This window comes from Neopsephotus bourkii, unplaced genomic scaffold, assembly GCF_033783945.1.
Source record: "Neopsephotus bourkii isolate Nb327-2 ecotype Australia unplaced genomic scaffold, CSIRO-AGI_Nbou_v1 NB_1376, whole genome shotgun sequence".
NCBI lineage: Eukaryota > Metazoa > Chordata > Aves > Psittaciformes > Psittacidae > Neopsephotus > Neopsephotus bourkii.
Genome location: NW_026901855.1, coordinates 4,825,169 through 4,846,778, shown reverse-complemented (window position 1 = coordinate 4,846,778; position 21,610 = coordinate 4,825,169). Strand labels below are relative to the sequence as shown.

General features: G+C 38.7%; 1 protein-coding gene across 31 annotated transcripts in view; it reads right to left on the bottom strand.

Annotated features, from left to right (window-relative positions):
- Nucleotides 1-13,134: 13,134 nt before the first annotated feature.
- NRXN3 (neurexin 3) overlaps nucleotides 13,135-21,610 on the bottom strand; it is a 1,029,877-nt gene continuing 1,021,401 nt past the window's right edge. For 15 of the 31 annotated variants that reach the window (XM_061367479.1, XM_061367482.1, XM_061367489.1 and 12 more), the window contains one exon: nucleotides 13,135-16,716. In XM_061367479.1, the coding sequence (XP_061223463.1) occupies nucleotides 15,791-16,716 (926 nt within the window). In that variant the 3' untranslated portion in view covers nucleotides 13,135-15,790. The remainder of the gene's footprint in view (nucleotides 16,717-21,610) is intronic. The other 16 variants (XM_061367496.1, XM_061367497.1, XM_061367509.1 and 13 more) reach the window with 3 other exon arrangements.

Sequence of the window (21,610 nt, the reverse complement as noted above, 5' to 3'; positions counted from 1 at the left end):
AACTTCTTAAAATAAGAAGGCTAGAAACCAATTATAACTTTTGTTACTGAAGGTCTGTTAGATTCAATTATAAGGGGATTTGAACATAAGTGTATAGCGGTTTACTGTGATATGTGAAGGAGACATGATTTCCAGTAATGGAGCAATGATGTCAATTAAACCTTGCAGTGCACAGAATGTTTGTAAATGAGATAAAGGATGTGTTTTGGTTGCAAGGGTCTTTATATGCCATTAGTGAAGGCTGCTTGAATTTTGAAAAGTTTAACATAAACACCTTTTCTTGGAGGACATGTGAAAGACAATTTTTAACAAATAGATTGAAGCATGTTAAGTAGAAAGAATAAATAATCAGTGGATATAATGTACAAATGTGTATTCATATTTTGGAGACAAAAATGCTCAGAGAAATGTTTTCTAACAAAAAGAAATTTTACACCTTTTTCATCTTGTTTCTAATGCTTATAGCTAGAAGTACAAGAATTATGCAAAGTTTGGCTTTGTGGGAAGTTATGTTTGATGTATTATTTGTTATCAGTAGATAAAAAAAAAATCACATTTTAAAAAGTGATAGACTTCATTTCTGCAAAGTGTTATTTCTCTGGCTTAGCCATGTCCAAGTTTACTAATTGAAAGGAAATAAAAATGTTAAACTTTCTTTTCTTCTGCAGAACTACAGTATTTCCTGTGATAATGTAATGATTTTTGGGCTTTCCAAGGCTTTAGCAGTGTTAATCTTGAATAATTCTTAGGGTCTGGTGATATCATAATATAAAAGCAAAGTTAATGTGAAAGCATACAGCATCTGTTACAATAATTTAGTAATTTTTATATTGCCAGTTAGAGGAAGCAACCTAATTAATCAACCACTTTAGGTGGCTTGCCAGCTCACAGCTTGATTGCGCTATTCTGTGGTAATGGCTGCAGCCTTGGCAGTGGTGCAGAAGACGGTGTGGCTCCATGCTCTGCTCCTGTAGGAAGTGTAACACCCTGGTCAGTGCAGCACTTGCAGGTAAGGGTTGGGACTGCCAAAGAAGAGCCATTTGTGACCCCCAGGATCCCTACCATAAAAAAAATATGTGAAGATGCAGACAGTACCTGTCTCTGTTAAAATGAGCTAACACGATGGCTGCAAGTAATTAATGTTGAACTGAACTGTGCTAATTTGATGAGTGTGACATGAACTATCTAATTTGCATTGAATCATTGACTTGCAGCTGCATTCAAACTCCTGAAAACAATGGGTGTCTAATAAATCACCAAATATATATAATAAAGGAACCAAAGTGTCAGGTAAATCCAATAGCTACTTTAGACTTTGCAGTACACCCTAATCTAGCAAAACAATTCTGAATAATTAAAGATGAACAATTATTTTGCGATACATTTATCTGTTTTTCAGTTCATAAATAGTCTAGCAGAAGAGCTCTTTAGACTTGTTTTTATTACCAGTTACTTCCTGAATCCTTTCAGTAATTCTTGATCTGTCACATGATAGGCAAAGATGAAATTATAGACTCTTTGGTGATCAATTCAGGAGTAATAAAAGTATATGTATATTCAAGTAAAGTATATCTTTAATAATGAACAGATCTTCCAGCTTAAATCTCTACCCTTCTCTGGATTATGTTACTCTACTTCATGTTAATTATGGAATAACTGCATCTGCTTAATAAAAATTAATAAAAAATAATATGGTTTATTTATCTAAGGGTTAAACATATGAACAAAATCTATGCATTGTAGATTTGGGTCTAGACTTGCTTCTGATGTTATCTAACTGTAAGAATGCATGAACCCCCATTTTTTTTTTGTAATGTCACTACTTCCTCTTTTGTCAGATGAGAACAGTGATATTGCTGGCCTTTCTTCTCAAACACCTTCAAATCTTAAAGTGGATTTAGTCCTTTGTAAGGCTGGTGCTCCATATCATAACCTCTGGGACTGAACTGTGTGGACTGGATCCATTCTTTCTTGATGGTAGACCTTCATTGCAACTATTGTTTGTTATCATGTCTTGGTGTGGTAAACTGGAATTTGGAGCGTGGTATCAAGCTTGTCTGTTCCAACAGATGTCTATTTCATGAATTTAATGAAAATGTGAAGGACTGCCTTGGAGGTTAGTGTTTACTGGTTTTTGGAAGGGCTTTTTAAGTGTTTCAAGAGGACAATGACAGCAAAATTACACTTACGGCAAAATTATTATTCAGCAAAATTGGCTTTTGGCTGAGGTTTCAGATATATTCCATGTCAACATAAAAAGGACATGCAACTGTTGAAACAGCTGGCAACTGCCATGGCAGGGGGGTTGGAACTAGATGATCTTCAGGTCTTTTCCAACTGTAACTATTCTATGATTCTATGATTCTGTAAGTTCACAGGAAGGCCACAAGGATGATCAGGGGGCTGGAGCACCTCCTGTATGAAGACAGGCTGAGAAAGCTGGGGCTGTTCAGCCTGGAGAAGAGAAAGCTGCTTGGAGACCTCATAGCAGCCTTCCAGTATCTGAAGAGGGGCCTATAAGGATGTTAGGGAGGGACTCTTTATTAGTGACTGTAGTGATAGAACAAGGGGTAATGAGTTAAAACTTAAAGTTTAGATTGAATATAAGGAAGAAATTCTTTACTGTGAGGGTGGTGAGGCACTGGAATGGGCTGCCCAAGGAAGCTGTGAATGCTCCATCAGTGGCAGTGTTCAAGGCCAGGCTGGTGAAAGCCTTGGGTGACACAGTTTAGTGTGAGGTGTCCCTGCCCATGGCCGGAGGGTTGGAACTTGATGATCTTAAGGTCCTTTCCAAGCCTAACTATTCTATGATCTTATGATTCTATGTGTACCTTGAAACCAGAAAAGACTTGAGCATCTGGGTCCAGTTTCCACAAAAGGCACTGGAAAAGGTGCTCTTTCTATGGGTTGTTAAATGTTATCAGATCAGACAATCTGATGTATAGTTGCTTGGGAATACTTTTACATAGCTGTTATCTTACTGAAAAATATTTGCTCATAAAATATTCTGTAAAAAAAGACTCAGAAAGTCTTCATAAGCCTTTATTTATTTAGGAGATGTGAATCAGCTCACATGCAGTAAACAGTGTCCGGTGTCACAAACATAATACCTGCAAACATTTGTTGACTGCTTCACTAAGGGCCCTACTGTAGTTGATGAGGACCCTCTGGGGTGGGGAAATTGAAAGTTATGCTCCCCTCTCTACTGGCTGCAGAGGTGAGGGGAGAAGGAGCCTGGAACCGGTGCAGCTGTGTGGCTGTGCTCATATTAGGAGTAAACAGAAGATCTGGGTCTCCAGGGTTATTACTCTGATATGATTCACTGACATTAAATTCACTTAAATAGGAGAAACCCCCCACAAACTTAAATTATATTAAACCCTCACTGCGTTAGTGCAATTTCTCTTGACCATTGTCATGTATTTTAATATCGTTCTGCTACAGTTACTCTTCTGCTTTTTCATTATAAATGGTCATAGTTCAGCAATAACCTCACACTTACCTCTCTCTCATCACACATAGTCCTTGGAAAACAAGCATCTCGTCTTTCCTATTTTCTTCTGCCATCCTGTTTTAATAACTATACCAGCAGACAAACTGTTGTTTATCTTGGACTGGATGTTAAGATACAGATTAGCACTTCTGAATGTCCCTGTGTAAGTCACTCCAGGCCAGCATGAAACTGGGCTGCGGAGACTCTTGTTGTTAAGCAGTGTTGTTGGTAGGTGTTACACAGTGCAAGGTACCGCGTTCAGGGCAGGTGAGATGGCTCTTCATGTGAGTGTACAGGCATATCTGTGCACTTAGGGCTGTGGACCTGGTGTATCTCTATGGCTTATAACCATAAGCCTGGGTGTCTCTTCACATGTCCACAGCTTAGCTGCATGGCTAAATTTTGGGTCCCAGTTTACTTGCTATGCTATGCAAGGGAAACACATGATTCTCTTGCATGCAAGAGAAACACATGATTCTCTTGCAAGGCTGAGCAATCCTGAAAGTGAGCTGTGATTTCATTTAATCACAAAAGTTTTATCCCATCCAGACCTGATGTTCCTCATCTTTTCACCAGTCCAGAGAAATTTAATATTAGATAGTGTCATAGTGTCATGTTCTGATTCTAGCTGCAGTGTCTACACTTGAAAGCAAAGAAAAAAAAAATCCCCCTCAAAACACTTCTCTATTACAATGCTAAAGTATCTTTGGCTGAGTCGTGAGACTTGAGATCCATACATCTATTAACATTCTGAAGGCACATTTGTTAACTTCAGAAATATTTAACTAGTGACTTGACTAAATTCTCTTCTTACAAATTGCATTATTTCTCTAATAACCTCAGGTACTTCACTTGGAAGACTTCCTACTTCATCAAAGTGTCAGGTATTAGAAAAACTTCACACCAAAGTTACTTTCCTTTGTTAGATGTTCAGAGTAAAAGGCTTCTATTTAAACCTGTGGGCTTTATGGTGCCAGGACTCTTGTTTCTTTCTTAGATCATATTTGATATGGTGGAAAACTTAGGAGAATAGTTTGCATTTTTCTAGCACTTGTACGTTCAGACTGGATTTAGTGATTAACCTGACCCCCCTTGCCTATATCTAATATGGAGGTACAGATAGATAGCTCATTCCAACATTCATAGGCCTATTATGTTAAACAGATGCTGACATACTAGAGTGTCGGGGGGTGAAGGCAGATAACTTTATATAGCTTGCAGTATGCATCATTTCCCTCTTCCTTGGGCCCCTTGGATTCAGGCAGGGCAAGGTGTTTCCTCAGCTTCAGGCAGGGATGATGTATTCTTTTTCTGCTTTTATTTGTTGACCTAAACAAACTTAACTAAGATTCTTGAATTAAGTTAACTGTAACACAAATGTCCTGATTTCTAGGCAAGAAACTCAAGCACCACTGCAGATCCTGCAGTGATTAGCTGATGATTTAGGAGAATTCTGAAGTCTCTCTTGCCTGAGCAATATCCAAACACAGACTCTCAGCACCTGAACCACTGAACTGCAGACTACATGGGGGAGATGTTTTCTATCCTTCATTTTGAAACAGAAGTACTGTGGGGCAGAGTGCAAAAAAACCCGAGACCAAACAACATAGGGTTAGAAGGCAAATTTCTCTGAGCCCACTGAAATAGCACAGAGAAGACCTAATTTTCAATTACTGGCCTAGAGAGGCCTCTTATACCACATAGTTGCTGGATAAAATGCAGAACAATCCAAAGAGTAAAGATGAGATAATAGAAGAGGTCAGCAACAAAATCACACCAACAATCATCAGATACCAGCACAAAAGTCAGGCACCATGAGTGACATTTTTGCATTTAAAGCAGGTTTTGAAGTATGGGCTTGATGAGAGGTAGACTGAAAACTGGTTAAATGGCTGGGCCCAGAGGGTGGTGATCAGTGGCATGAAGTCTAGTTGTAGGCCAATGACTAACAGTGAACACTAGAGGATCCATACTGGGTCCAGTCCTGCTCAATATCTTCATTAATGATGTGGGTGATGTGGCAGTGTACCCTCAGCAAGTTTGCGCGTGACAGAACACTAGGATTAGCATCTGATGAAAGAGGGTGGTGCTACCATCCACAGGAACCTCAAAAGGCTGAAAAAATGGGCCAACAGGAACCTCATGAAACTCAACGTGGAGAAGTGCAAAGTTGTGCACCCTGCAGGAAGAACTCCATGAACCAGTACATGCAGGGGGCCAACCAGCTGGAGAGCAGCTTCTCAGAAAAGGACCTGGTGGACCCCAAGTTGAACTTCAGCCAGAAATGTGCCTTTGCTGAAAGAAGTCTAATGGTATCCCGGGCTGCATAAGCGGGAGTGTTGTCTGCAGGCTGAGTAGTGATCCTGCTTCCCCTCAGCACTAGTAAAGGCACACCTGGAATACTGTGCCCAGCTCTATGTTCCCCAGACATGAGACAATCCAGCAAATGCCCATGAAAATAAAGGAATTGAAGCATCTGTCCTAGGAGAAAAGGAGGAGGAAAGGCCACGATAGCTGGGACTTTTCAGCCTGGAGAAGAGACGGCTCAGGGGGAATCTTATCAATGAACATAAATACCTGAAAAGACAGTGCAAAGGAGATGGAGACAGGCTCTTTTCAGTGAGGACAGGACAAAACAGTGGCAGTTCATCTGAATTGACCTTACTTGTCAGATTGGGCTCTGTAAGGTGTTTAGCTGTGTGAGAGCCTAGGCTATGCATGTCAGGCTCAGGAAGAGCACATAGGTATGGTGATGCTGAGGACAGCCAAGGTTGCAGAACCTCAGTTCTGTTGTTAAGGGAATTTTAACGGTCGACAGCAAGCAAGAGGCTACCTTGGCTTTTTGGGTACATGTTTGGATAGATGGTATATACCAAACAACTTTAACAAATTCTGTGCTAAATGACCTCAAAAGTCATTCCTCTAAGGGCACAATAGACATTCCTCCAGAAATGTATATTCTAGGCTAACACCCCAGATTTCTTTCCCTCCTTAACCCTCAGCTACGTTAACTATGAGATAATTCAGGCTCTAACCCATTTGTCACTATCTATTCCTGCCTAAACAATCCTATAGCAAAGTTTTGCATTAATCGCAGGCAGTGTGCTGAGATCTGAATGCTGACAGTGCTTTTAAGGGACAGATCAGCTACACAGGCGTAGCTGTCTTTAGAGACTGCAAGATGTCTTTAGAGATTTATCTTGAGTATGGAAAATAGGATAGGCTGGGAATCTGGGCTGTTCCATTTAGGAAATGGAACAGAATTTGTGATTGAGAGATGCACATACAGGGATATAAGCATAGTTCTTCATTTTAATGCGAATGAGTAAACAGCCAGCACTATAATAATCTATGAGGCATTTGATCCCAATAAACCATCTTAATCCTTTGGGCTATTCTGGCAGTAAGAGATAACTGCACAGAAGCAGAAACGTTCTTAGCATAAAACTCACATATCTATGTTTACTCTGTGTGTTAGACGGCTTCAGATTCTTCTCCCCTCCTTTCCAGCACTGATGAGCACTTCAACTTTACAGTCTGTTAGCTGCCAACTTCACTAATAAGAGCTTTTTAATTTGGATTTTTACTGTTACCAGCAAGGGCCAAGACAAAAGAAAAAAACATAGAGAAATGCTTGGGACTGATGTTTCTCTGGTGGCAAGATGTCTGCTTCAATAATGTTTTGTTACAGATAGTACTTTGTATTTTTAGTAGCCATATATATAGTCCTGTGGGAGGATGCATTTCCATATCTCTACATTTAAAAAATCTTCTCATCTGAATGCTTTGTGGCTATTGTCACCTAGTTGCTGCATTGTCTTCATTGTTGTCTGCATTGCAGACAAAGAGCTGTGGCTCAGAAATGCAGAGGTGGTGAATGCCTAGGCACTGAAGTGCTGAAAGCTATTTGATTTGTTGTCATAACTAAAGACTGAATAGTGCTTATGAATGGGTGAGAGCAAGAGCACATCCTACCTCCAAAAATGTAGTGCTGCTGCAGGTTATATCTCCACAGGATGTTCCTACCTCCCAGCCAAAGACTTTAGTTGAAGCAGACAACTGCTGAAGTGCAGCCCACCTGCTATTCAAGGTACAGTGATTATTTTGGGTTTTGTTCGGTTTTTTTTTATTTTATAGTCTTCAGCACTTAGTTCTCTACCACTGGAGTCCTGGCGTATAAAGACACTTCAGCCCCGCCTTGCATCTCCTGAGGATGCGGGCCTTGCTGTCAGTGCAGAAATGTAGTACCTACTGCTGCTGATGTGGTTGCCGGTGCTCTTCTGGCCCAAACTGTGAGGCAGAAATGAACCTGAAACTATATAGCTCAGAAATCTCCTGAATAAAGTGGACTGTTCCATAATGTTTTTTGTTGATCATCTGGTTTGCAAAATATTTCTTGTTTATATGGGTGAATGGCAATCAGGTACCAGGCTTTGACTCAGCTCAAGGTTACTTGCTACATAAGTTGAGGCCAATTTCTTTTTTACCAAGTAAGTTTTTAGAGTGCTAAATCATCCTTTTTTTTTTTTTTTTTTTTTTTTTTTTTAATGACCACAATGTAGGTAATATTTAAAAAAAATTGTGAACACGATGGGGTAACGTGGGTAAAAAAAAGCCCCAAAAGTTTTAAAAGCAAAACTTGCTGAGATTTATGGAATGGGAGCACTCTGTTTACTGTAAGAGAAGCTTTGCCATCAGCTTCAAAAGAAGTCGTAGGTTCTGAATGTTTGTAATAGTTATAACCCAATTTATCCAGATAACAAGATCTTTGTTAGCTAAAATCTTGGCAACACTATGCATTTCAGTGAAGACTCTGAAAGACTGATAACAATCAACTTGACTGTTGATTGACGAACAACACTGTAGTAGTGATTTGCTGCAGGCATTTGCACACAGTAAAGCTAAACTGGCAGACTAGAAGTTGCTCTGAGTGCTCAAATGCCTGCATATGCCTCTGTCGTGTATAAAACTGGGCCATTTAAAATAAAGTTAAAAACCTAATACTTTCCAATTTAAAATGGTTTTCTTAGTTTAAAAGGGTCTTATTCTCTTTTTAGAAGTTCCTGTATTTCCGTCATTTGCTCTAAGTCTTTGAAATCTGACAGCCAGTTCATGATTTGGAGAAGCTAAAGTGAACAGGAGGACTGGATGTACTCTACCTCAGGCAGCACCACAGTGTTCCTTGGAGTGTGAGAGTCCAGAAGCTTTGGGAGGCTAATCTTGTTACAACCATGGTTTTTCTATATAACCACAGGCAAATCTGTCTTAATTTCCATCCATGCACAGTGGTGATACTCGTATCAGCTCATAATGTTACTATGGATGTAAATTAACATTTGTGATGCAGAGAACAGACAGAAATAAGTAATTGTCAAACATGATACAGAAGAAGTGGTAGAGATCAAATGCTCAGAGAGTTCAAATAGACATACTGAAAGTAAGTGTCCTGCTCCTCATGCCTGGATAAGTTTGGAATTCTGGGGGAGAAACAGTGATGCAAATAAAGTCTGGTTCATAATGCATGTGAAGAAAAGGGCTTGATTCAAGTTACATAAACCTGAATGTGCCCTGGCACAGCTCAGCTCGTGCATTCTTGGCTTTGGAAATCAAAATCCTGTTCCTCACCTGCTGCTTTACTGGGTACCTGGCTGTGCACTGCATGCAGACTCTGTCTCTCCCTTTTAATTTGCTCTTACAAACAGCTCTTGTAAACTGTTTCTCAGAAAGGGGTTCCTCATCACCCTGTGAATGATTTTTCCATTTACTTCTTACACCACTCTACTAAGGAAAGACCTGCTGTTACCACCACTGGTAGTACTGACTGAATTATGGGGCCAAACTATAAGACTGAGAACTGTGAACTATCTGAACCAAGAAAGGCATTCAGATACCATTACTGATGGTTTTCAGAGCCTTCGCTTTTCCCATTTCCACTTTTGTTTCGTGATGTGATTCAGTCCTGTTTTGTGGTCCAGTATTTTAACTCTTTATTTAACTACTCTTGAAATCCAAATGCTCTCTGAGTGAATTCTTCATAGTGTTCTAAAGGCTTTGCCAGTATTATTAAATATATCTATGTTTTTCAAATTTTTTTTCTACTGAGCCAGCCAAAGCTGTTAGACATTGTGCCCAGCATACGAGCCATTTAAGAAAAGCGTGCCTAAAGCCTTCCCAGCTGCTTGCTCAGGATTTTGCCAACTCCACGTGGACATCGCCCCTTGGTTTTCTTTTGTGAACAAAAGGTGACAAAAGAGATGCATTGACTGGTAGATGAAACCTCTTGCTGAGTAGCCTTAAGTTGTGCTTTGTGGCAGGTGTACAGGCTTGTGCTTCTGTACAAGGTATGGAACCATGTGCAAATGTTTTTTTTTTCTTCTGCTTTAACTGAATTTAAGGAAAAACCATACTCATAGAGCCTCCATCCTAGCATGCTGAAATGGACTCCTTTCCAAGCTATCCCTTATTTTGACTCCCATACTGAAGGCAGGTTATTTCTGTAAAGCTTAGGTAAGGGAGAGAGAGTGGAACCTTGTCCACCGCTTGCCTACACCATTTGGTGCTGCAAAAGCCCAAGCAATTAGCACTAGCTAATTAACTTTATGTCACTACTACACTGAAGTGGTCTCAATTTTTAAAGTTATTTTTGTAGTTGATTTCATTTTCAATAAGAATTAGATACCTCATACCTTTAAAATTTAAGCCCTTATCCAGGCTTATGCTTTCCAGCATAATCTGTCTGTTGCATGTGTGTGTTCTGTTCCTCTCCATACAATCTATGTGCCCAAACTATAAATATCAAATCCCTGCAGGCCAAACATTTATTGAAAATTTACCTTGAGAAGCACCATATTTGCTGGTCTGTGAAAAACGACATGAACAGGCCCTCCAGACAAAGGGGGTTATCAATCAGGAACATGTAGGGAGAGACATGAGATATCACCCTGTACAACATGTATGGTGTGCAGAGAAATTGGAGTGCAATAGCTTTCTATGTGTAAAACAGTGTTTTACCAAATTGAATGAGATTCTAATTTTGTTTCTTAAATAACCCAAGAAATGTTTTTACTACAGGGAAACTTTCTCCAATAAGGAGTAAGAATCAGCCAAGACCTCGCATCCCAATCTCCTGCATTTATCATGACACCCTTGGTTGCAATAGTCTGCCCTCCTTCTCAGCCCAGAGGCAAGAAATATCTGGAAAAAGAATCAGAACTGAAACTATTCTTCACTAGTATTTTCCTGCAACAGCAGGAATGGAAGCCTAGTGCTTTTATCTTTCTGACTTGCCTCAGAACTTGAAAAGAAATTACTCCTCACTGGAACTGTGCAATAAGGAGAGATGTGCTGAACAGTTTTGGGAAGAGTAGAACTAGGCATCTAAGACAGGGATCTTCAAAAGTGAAACAGTAAGTGGGATGTTGCTTATCAGTAGAAAATGCTGAGAAGAGGAGCAACTGTCAAGCCCTCGTCCTTGAAAAGAGCTATATCCCTACCATAGTGAGGTGGTAAGGCAATTTTATCTATTCCAGATTTTGCAGATACTGGAGTGAGTCCAGCAAGGGCTTTGAGGATGAGTATAAGGAGAGGCTGAGAGCTGCGACTGTTCAGCCTAGAGAAGAGAAGGCTTATAGGGAATCTTATTAATATGTATAAACACCTGAAAGGAGATTGTAAAGAAGAGGGAGCCATGCTCTTCTTAGTGGTACCCAGAAAAAGGGCAAAAGGGAACATGCACAAATTAAGGAATTATGAACACCATCTAACCACAACAAAAATTGTTTTTAGTGACGGTGGTCACACTAGAAGAGGTTGCGCAGAGAGGCTGTGGAGTTTAACAGGCAGATATTAAAACCTTACTGGACAGCTACTTACTGTAGCTGACCCTGCTTTGGGAAGGTAGTGCCTGGAGTAAATGACCTCCAGAGGTCCCTTTCAGCCTCAACAATTCTATGTTGAGATAGGCCAAAGACATACAATAATCCCAAGCCTTTTAGGCAACAATGAAATCCCTTTTCTGACACTTTCACTTAGCTTAAGTAATAAAATGGTCATTAGGTGACAGGGAAAATGAAAAGAAGAGTGACTATAGCTAGAGGGTTACAGTAAATCAGGTTGAAATTTCTTGCTTCACATAATATTTCATAATGTTATGAAGTATAACAGGTTTTGAGAAAAGCACTGAGAAAAGAAAAATGCTTTTCTCAGAACACCAACTGCTTGTGATAAGGAAATTTTCTGCAATCTTAGAAAAAGCAATTAAGTTCAGACCTAGGTCTCCCACATGCCAGCTGACTGTTCCAGTACTGGGAATATTAGGACAGTAGTAGTAGGAATATTAGGAATATTAGTTGGGAATATCATCCAGGAATTTCATAACATTGAGAGGGAAACAAGAGTGGAGTTTAGACCAGAACCTGTGTGTTTCATACTTGTGAGGATCTGTAAGTTATTAGGACATGACTCAGAAAAGGACTGAAATCAGTAAAATTAAATAACTTCACATGTACATACACATACATGTTCTCATGCATGCAAACGTGAGCAAAAACAATGTGGAAAATCAAATGCAGTACCTGAACAAATTAAAATACCTGAAAAAAGTATTGTTTATTCTGAGTCTAATTTGGTTGTTAAGTGAAACCTGTGGAAAGCACCACTTTTAAAACAGCGGTGGATTGTGCATTATCCTTGGTGGAAAATGAAAGGGCTGTGAAACACTCATTTGGCTGACCTCCAGATGCCTCTAAAAAGTCAAATCTTGCAGGTAGCTTGGGAACATAGTTTGAAAAAACCTACTACCATGAACCGAAGTTCATCTGCTAAAGACAACAGGATGCTGGCAATTTTGCATGCTGGCCAGAATCATAATAGACTGTAATGGTCAGGAGGACAACAAGGGGCAGGCAGCAGCTGTGATGGGGGTTTTTGGGAGACTCAGAACCTGGAATGACATAAAGGCTCAGACCATTTACTTTAATTACCTAAGTCTGATCCATAGCACACAAAGTAAGCACACAAAGTAAGTTCCTTAGGTAGTGTGTGGAAAATCATAGATAAATTCAGAGGAACTTAGGTCCTCATACAAAAAGATGTGAAGGCATTTTTGTATCAAATGGCAAACCAAATTTTCAAAGGATTCAGCTGCTGCAGTATATCAAACATCATAGAATGCTGTCCACAGAAGAGGGTCATGGTAAGAGCTACACACTTCAAAGGGAGGTTTACATCAGCAACACATTAGAAAGGATATATAAGTCAATGTCTTAGGTATGCCTTTATCTGAGGTCACTAAAATCCATATTCCAGGGAAATACTGTGTACCCCAATGAGGTGGTGGTGTGGGACAAGGGGTTGGAAGTGGTGTGAGGTAGACCCACAGTCAAGTTGAATTTATGACCCTGAAAAAGAAAGAATTAAAATTCATTGGACTAATGAAAGCACGTTAACAAAAGCATGAAAAAGCACATGAAAGCAAACATGAACACGATTCTGTAATTTGATGGCTAAATACTCTTGTGGGATAGAAGATACCTTATTAAAAGGTATCCTCCTACTACTTTCAAGGACTACTTTTCACCTGGAAAAGGGTCTGGAATTTCCCTGAAGTATTTCAGAAATAAAAACCCAGTAGCATCCAAGGCTTTGGGAAGAACATTTTATTGCTAAGCATATCTTTAAACAAAATGCTAATAAGAAAAGAAAAAGAATCAAAAAGGAAGTAAAAGAAAGGGGAAAAAGCAATAACATCACGACAACTCAAATGAAAATTCTAACGGTTGTCCATAAAGCAACAGGGATATGGTAGAAGCCCACATACAGAAATGCACATGTTCCCAAAAATTGTCCAATAGGAACTTACACAAAAAAAGGAAAGTGTAAATCTTTGTCCCTTAACTTAAAAAAGGAAAGCAAAAAGGAAAGGAAGAAAGAAAGCAGGAAATCATTTCACAAGACTCCAAGACTCCAAGAACAGCAATCTTTTACAGACATCAAGATATAATCAACTTTGTGTAGTTTCGGCCAGTTAAGTCATCTAAAATCGTGCTTTCATACCTTTTTAAAACCTGTCTTTTTTTTCTTTTTAGTATAAAAAATAAAAAAGGAAAAAATAGTTCAACCTCGCATACACGCACCACACACACGCACACATACACGCACTGAAAATATCTGTTAACATGAAAGCGTCTTCTCTAAATGTTTGAGAAGGCTGTTTCTTTGAATTTAAGTTCCCATGTGCGTGTGTGCATTTGATGACACTTCTTCAAAGTCAAATATTCATGCGATTTATAAACACCAGCAAGAGTAGATTTCTAAACCTAAACAGCTGATTAGTTTTCATCCGTATACAGAAAAATTGTACATTTCTGATATTCCAGTCTCCATCCTGGTTTTTGTTTTTTACTCTCTGTCTCTCTCTCCCTCATTTGCTTATTTGCACATTATAGGCATGGCCGTCAAACTGCCTGGCTATTGTTCTGTACAGTAAGATAATCCTTTTCACAATAACTGGGAAAATTTAGAAACCAAACAAGCAAATTAAATAATGAGTTAAATAAAAACAGAAGACATTCCCAATTTAAACATAAAACAGTATATACACCATCAGGGTATAAAGAAATTATACTAGCAAAAAAAATAGTAGTAAAATATGTAAACAAAATTTCAGATTTTTGTGGGTTTTTTTTGACACAGGTAACTGTGACAAAGCTAAAACACACACTCTTCACATTTTAAGGTTTGATTTTGTTGTCTGTTTTGTTTTACTTCGTTCTTCAAGAACATTCTCATTCCACATTAAAACCATAACAGAACTTCTATTCCAGTCGTCCCGTCAAACATACCATGATAAATATATCTGTATGTATATATATATTATATTATTAAATTACTTTGTCTTTATTATTTTTGTGTGTCACAGCAGCTTCATTTATTTTCTTTTATATAAAAGAGAAGGAAAAGGGAGAATAGGGCAAATGGAAAGACAGAGATGATCTGAAATGTCAAGCTACAAAATTAAAATATTACATATGAAAAACAATTTTATGTCAAAAAAACTATGTATTTTTTAATTCTTTAACAAGTATTTAGCTTTTCTGACATTTATGGGTCTTGTCACAAGTTGAACTCCAGTGGTGTCTTTCTGATCTCTTTATTAAACATATTTATTATTATTTTTGCATGCATTGCAATCAGTCACAGAACCAGAACCCAGAGGAAGGCTCCTTTATTTTAGCAAGGTATATTCAGCTCTGAATGGTTAACCATTTTTTAAGCATTCTATTTTGAATCTTCAAATCCCTTAACTGTAGTTTGGCTGTGCTAATGCATACTAAGTGATATTCTCAAATAAAGCCAATGACTGATCAGAACAGACCCAAACCCATCTACTCTTCGGTTCAATTGCAAATACTGGAGCCAGATCCAAGGGAACCAGCTTTCCATGATAATTTTCTTTAGCACCACCCATCAGACACTTTCACTGTGTTGTTAGCAAACAACTTACTGCAAGACAACGGATTCTAGAGACAACACAACCAGATATGCAGAGTAAACACCACGGGTAGCTTTTGAGTTCATATATGGCAATAGTCTCTCTTTATTTATTATGGGTTATTTTTTGTTCCGAGATTTCTTCTCAGGTCATGTCCTAGTTCACCCTCACACTGTTCCTCTCCACCCTTCCCTCCCACAACCCTAAGAACCGAAAAACACCAAACAAAAAACAACCAAGAAACGAAACAAAACAAAACCAAAACAAAAAACCAACAGTCTCCAAAATCATTTATTCCCCTCCTCCAATCTCGAAAAGTTATATGTATTCTGGACGTGGCCAGATCAGTTTGTTCAACATTTTTCTATTGTTTAATAATTGCATTTTTTCTTTTTCCTTCCTTTTTTTTTTTTTTTAGTAAGTAAACTGAAAAATTATTGATACAGTCAGGGATCATGAACATTGTTAGACTCACTTGGAGATATGAAACAAGTAAGCCATGAAGTCTTCTACCTTTGCAGAAAGTTCAACGGAGGAGGAGATTTGGAGACATCCAAGTTCACTAACAGGGCAGAGCTGTGTGCGCCATCTCCAGAATGCTAAGTGTGCTTTATAATACATTAGGGCAGAGTTTGCTGACTCCAAGCGATGACTGAGACATTAACAGTCACTGCTGAAATTTTTTTTCCCAATACTTTTTCCCACAAACGATATCTCCCAATCATCTCGTTCGCTGCAATAGTTCTGATATTTCAGTTAAATCTCATTAAGTATTTATATATTTATATATAAATAAGTATTCTTTTTTACACATAATACTCTTTGTCCTTGTTTTTCTGTTTCTTGTGGCCACTCTTTGAGCTCTGCTGTTTCTCCTTCATGATCGTGCCGTTGCTCTGGGCTGAGTTGCTGATGTAGTTCCGCGTCTCGTCCACCTGATAGGACCCCTCGTCCCTGTTCCTGTACTTGTACATGGCATACAGGAGGATGAGGATGCAGAGGGCGGCAGCAGCCACTATGCCGACGACCATCCCCGTTGTGCTGCTTGACTCACGGACCACCTCTGAGGCCCCCGGAACCCGTCTGATTCCTGGCTCCGTGGGGTTTGCTGTGGGCACATTACGGAACATGGGGGAAGTGATTAGCGGGCTCTTCAGCTTTGTGCTGTCTAGCTCATAGGCAGTGGGCAACGGAAGCAAGACTATGTCAGGCTGGGGTTTGAGCTCACGGTTATTCATTTTGCCGGCTGGCAATTTGGGAACCATCCCAGTCGAGGACGAAGCTGTGGAGCGGATCAGCTCAGGGGACAAAGACGTGGTAGTAGTCCTACCAATTTCGGAGACTTTGTTAGGTCTAAAGTCCTTGGATTCCCACTTGGGTGCGTGTGCTTTGTAGCCACCTTCGAAGATTGAAGTGGAAAGACTCTTATCTGTTACCAAGGAGAAGGTGGTGTAAAAATCTTCATCATCAGTAGGGGGCAGGTTAGAGTCAAAGGTTTCCCCTGAGCCATACCCAGATATCACCAAGCCATCATCATCACAACCATCGCTGCCTTGGTCCGACAAGCAAGGTAACCCCGCCTCAGAGGTCATGGACAGGGAATCTTTGGTGGTCTCAATAATGGTGAGGAGGGGGCGAAAGGTAGGGGGAAGTGTAATGAAAGGTGCACGAGTAGCAATAGGAGGGATATCTAAAGGGTCTTCTACAAGTAGAGGGATAACTAATTCACCTCCTGGGATAGAAAAGAGAAAAAAAAGGAGATTAATACATTTTAATGACAAAACACACCATTTTCAATTCATTTAACTCAAGGGTGAGAGAGGATTTGGCACTAAGGGGTCTGGTTTCTTGCCTTAACTACACTACTGACATACTTTCTTGGGGATGCCCTTCATTCTTCCCTCCCACCCTGCTTTTACATTGGTAAACTTCATGCTCCATTTCCTTCCTCTTTTAGCCTATGCCATGTATGCACAGTGAAATACTCTGAATTTCTTGGGACCCAAAGTTTTTGTTTTTTGAAGATACTCTCAAGTGACTCTGGGAACATCAATGCTTAGCAGTGATCTTTCTTAAGCATTTGGTTACAAGACTGTTTAAATGAATCTTATTAGACTTCCATAGAGCAACGTTCTTCTACATGGTTTTTACCACGTCTTGCCAATCTTTCTCCTGTGATTTCTTTAATTTACAATAACACTGGTATTCTTCTCTGCCATTCAAGTCTGCTCACCTTCTGTAGCAGTTTGTAAGGCCCTTCCCTACAGCCCTTCCCATTCATCCATTTCTTCTTGATTGTTTCCTTGCTTTTGAATTGTGGGAAAATTCATGCAAGTCAGGGATGGAATAAGAACCAAGTACTTACTGGGATCCATGAAGGTACAGAGCTCTACTCAATGCTTGTTCATCTCTTTTTAATCTTTCCTCACCATTCCATTCAACATTAGGGATGTCACTTCCCTTAGATCTTTTGGGGCTACTAATGTCCGTACTATCTTCATCTTCAGTTCTTCTTGATATTCTTTTACTATGATTTGACTAAAAATTTAGATATACTTCATTGTGATTGATGATACAACTGAATAAGGACTCGACCCAAATTAGCACTTTCCGGGATGATACAGCAGAAGTTGTCTTCACACCTATTGTTACTTCTAGATATGCAGACAGCTGTGATCCATGCTAATTTTTTCCTAAAATGATGGCTATCTGCCTACAGAGGACTAAAAATTAACTGGACTTATGGTTTACTCTTGAAGTAGAACACAAAACTATAGCTGTAACATTTGTACCCTACCACTGTATAAGTTGCAACTGAAATCAGAAAATCACTCCATCATTTCTAATTTGGTTTCTGAGCAGCAATATTTCTGCTTTTTGGGTAGTAGTCCTGTTTTGTCTACATATTGTAATATGACTGTACTTCTACTTTTGAGCTTATGGATAATTAACACTTCACTGTTTTGTTCTGATGTGGAGGCATAATTAATTTATCTAATTAATTTAGTTCAGATCATACAGTTGTCTGCTGACATACACGTGGTCAACACTTTTTTAGAATGAGTCATATCGCTTTTGAAAGTTTGTGTGTGAATTCTCCCTTGTAGTTTTTCTTTGTGTAGCCACTTAAGTTAGCTGCTTGAAATATAAACTGAAGAGTTCACCTGACACCATGAGTTAGTCATCTAGATTTGTTGGAAGGAGTGCAACTCAGTAAGAGCTATTTTTAATGCATGGGAAATTTTTATTTATACTCACCATTGCATAAGGAAAAATATGCAAAAGGTATTTTAGCTTCTAAAGGAATCATTCTGGCTTTTTCTTATGTATTAATAACTGCTAATGAACAGTTTGGTATTATTACAATGCTGAATGGCATCAGGGTTTAAATTTTTCTCTCTCCTATGTACACTATGCATTGCATGCACTGTTTCCCTTTGGATACAGTCAGTAATATCCATGGAAGTTCTATAAAGAATATGGCCTAAAATCATAATCCCTTCTAAATATATTTGGAGAGCAATATATTTGAACAAATTACATATTGAATTTAGCGATATACTGAAAAAGATACTTTTCAGTTCGATTAAATCTGGATAGCTTAACCAGTAATATGGCTTATCCTTAATGAGAAACTAAGTGGTTACACAATTTAATCAACTGAAACAGTCAGATTCCTCTCAGAGGTACCAGGGTAGAAATTAGGCCACAATAAGAATGTGGTACTTTGCATATTTTCATGCAAAGCCAGTTTTAAGCTAAGACATAAAGTGCCAATTTTAATATGTTGTTTAGTTTTCCAAGCTTCCTCAGCATGTTCATGATACTATTTGTTACTGGATAGAGGATGAAGAAATAACTATCATATGTGTAAAATAATGCCATCTTTTAAAACTAAGTATCTTAAAAAAAAATGAAATATGTAAAAAAGCAGAAAGTGTAGTCTGTCAAATGGCTACATGGCATTTTGTGCTTATGCCTCTAAACTCTTGTTCAATGCATGAACTAGAACATGTAATATGATTTATACATAACCAAAAGCCCTATCTATAGCTAGAGGAGGGCATCTATAATCTATTCACACAGGTGGTCTCAGGATAAACTTGAAGTATGCCTCAGAGGGAAAGATAATCTGTTAGTTTGGTTAAAAATGACTAAAAGTATAACATTTAAGAGTGCATTACATCAAATTGCCAGAGTAGAGAATTTAAGTGCCAGAAAATCAGGGATATACAGCCCCTTTAATGATTTTTTAAGATCAGTATTGTGCTATTAAAAAGTAGTATTCATCTGTAATTTTCATTCACCATCTGTGACACCCAATTAGAAAAAAATCAGTTTGGCAGCTTTTAATTGCTCATCTGGAGCTTTAAAGTGCCTTTGTTCTTAAAATCTATAATATTGGCACATAGCATCAGTATGCAGTTGATCTGCCAACGAGTGGGGCAATATTTTGGGCGGTTTTCATCCAAACATAAATTCTTTTGGTCATATAAATAATTAATTTTCTTGAAGGAATCAGAAGCATCTTGTATTTAATATGAAGATCTTTCTTTTGCCCCATGAACTATTGCCTTTAAAACAAGGTCATAGTTCTACAGTTTCTGTTACAGTTCAGGAGTTGAGCCAAGGATCAAGACTACTGCAACTATAAAAATGATCATGGTTTTCCTGAAATTTTAACAGAAGTTGATAGAGTTGCTATGGTAAGTGAGATTTCACATAAGTGATGGACAGTGGGTTGGGTGCTTTTCGATTCCAGCAAGTCTGTTGGATGGAAGACAACAGGACAGAATCAGGAATGAGTTTTACAAAGCTTTAATCTCATAATGTATGTGAGAAGAGAACTTTCACACCAGGAAGATGGGATTAACTTTGATTCCCTATACAATTATTTAATCTCATCTCTAGTTTTATTCGAATTGTCCAATGATCCATACTATGTTTACCTGTGTTACTAAATAAATAACGAGACTGTTAAAGGTCCTTCACTAGGAATAACTACTCCATTAAGGAATTAATTTGTTACATTTACTTAAGACAACATACTTTTGGGTAGCATCAGGGAGATGGATGTAGAGGTGGCAATTTTTTATTTTTCTTTTTGTACTAAAAAAAATGGTAAAACTGAAGAAAAAGCTGTGTGGGGGAAGGTAACTCAGAAGCAGCACTCTAGGTATCAAGTCTGGATTCTGTTTTTTAGGTATGTTAGGCATGTATGCAAAATTCAAATAGAAGTTGTAGGTCTAATAGCATGCAGGCACAATGCTTCCTGGGGTATGTGATTTATAGAGGAATTAAAACATCTTTTAAAATGGCATGATAAAAATGCCACTCAGTCTAAATGAAATGTGTTATTTAAGGATAACAGGGAGTGTAAATTCTGAAAAGCTCCCAGGAAATGGTGAGAAACATGACCACCAATATCTGTGGATGGGAGCAAGTGCAAACTTTCATATCACACCTGCAAACTCTTGTTATGGGTACTACATTTCTACGCACAAGAGACACAAGGGGGAGTCTGATGACAGGCAGATGATAAGTGTGTATTCAGGGGGAATCATCTGTCACAAAACAACAGGCATGACAGGAAGCTGACTAGAGCCAGTGGCCTTTTGATGGAGTAGTGCCTCTTGCCCAGGGCCAAAGTTTAAAGGTAAGCACTGGAAGATTTAAAAGACAAAGTACCAATCGGTTGCCAAGAATATCTCATGTGGGATTTGGATCCTGAAAGGTCTGCTGTGCAGGCAAGTGCTTTAAAGATCTGGATTTCTAGAAAAACCTTAAGAGAAGCCCCTGAAAAACCATACATGACAATTTGGAAGGGAAATACATTTGAGACAGGTTTTATGTTTTGATTTTCCTATCTGAAGTTTTTATCTTCTCACAGTGCCTACCTTTTTTTTCAATTACAAAATTAACACTTTGCAGCCTTGAATAAAACTTACAGTTTTAATTTCCAAATTGTCAGTGCTTAAAAAATAAAATGAAAAGGCTGCCACCCAGTTTGAGCCTTAGCTTCTAAACAAATATTCATATGAGACTTATATTTTATTTGTGGAAGATATGGGCTGTTTCCTGGTAGTTACAGGTTCCTTCCTGCCTTTCTTATGTTGGCTGATAAACATCAGTTAACAGCATTCACTGGTACACCGCAAGTTCAGGATTACTTTAGCAATCCAAAGATTTCACAAGGATTTTCCAGGTTGATTTTTCACCTACCCAATGCTTTCTCTTCTAGGCAGGAAATAGATGTTTCCCAAACAGAAATATGGTTTTTGTAAAGCTTCTGCTGACAACACAATGCCAAAGAATTAAACAAAAGGGAAACAGATAAATGGTTTTATCTGAAATTGCAAAATTAGTTTGCCCATCAGTGGATACTTGGGCAACTGGAAGCAGCACTGAGAGAATGGAGTTCTGTGAGGTGTGAAACCTTGTGCAGAGCAGCCCAGTATTCTGCTTGGCCTTCTCATTCCATGAAGTAAACACAGTGCGCATATATTCCTTAAAAGTTAGCCTTTAAATCTAGCACATACACTATTTTCAAGAAGTTGCACTTTTCTATAAAGTACCAAGATCATTTGGGATATAAAAGGTCTACTGTAGCCTTGGAGCTGCCCTGC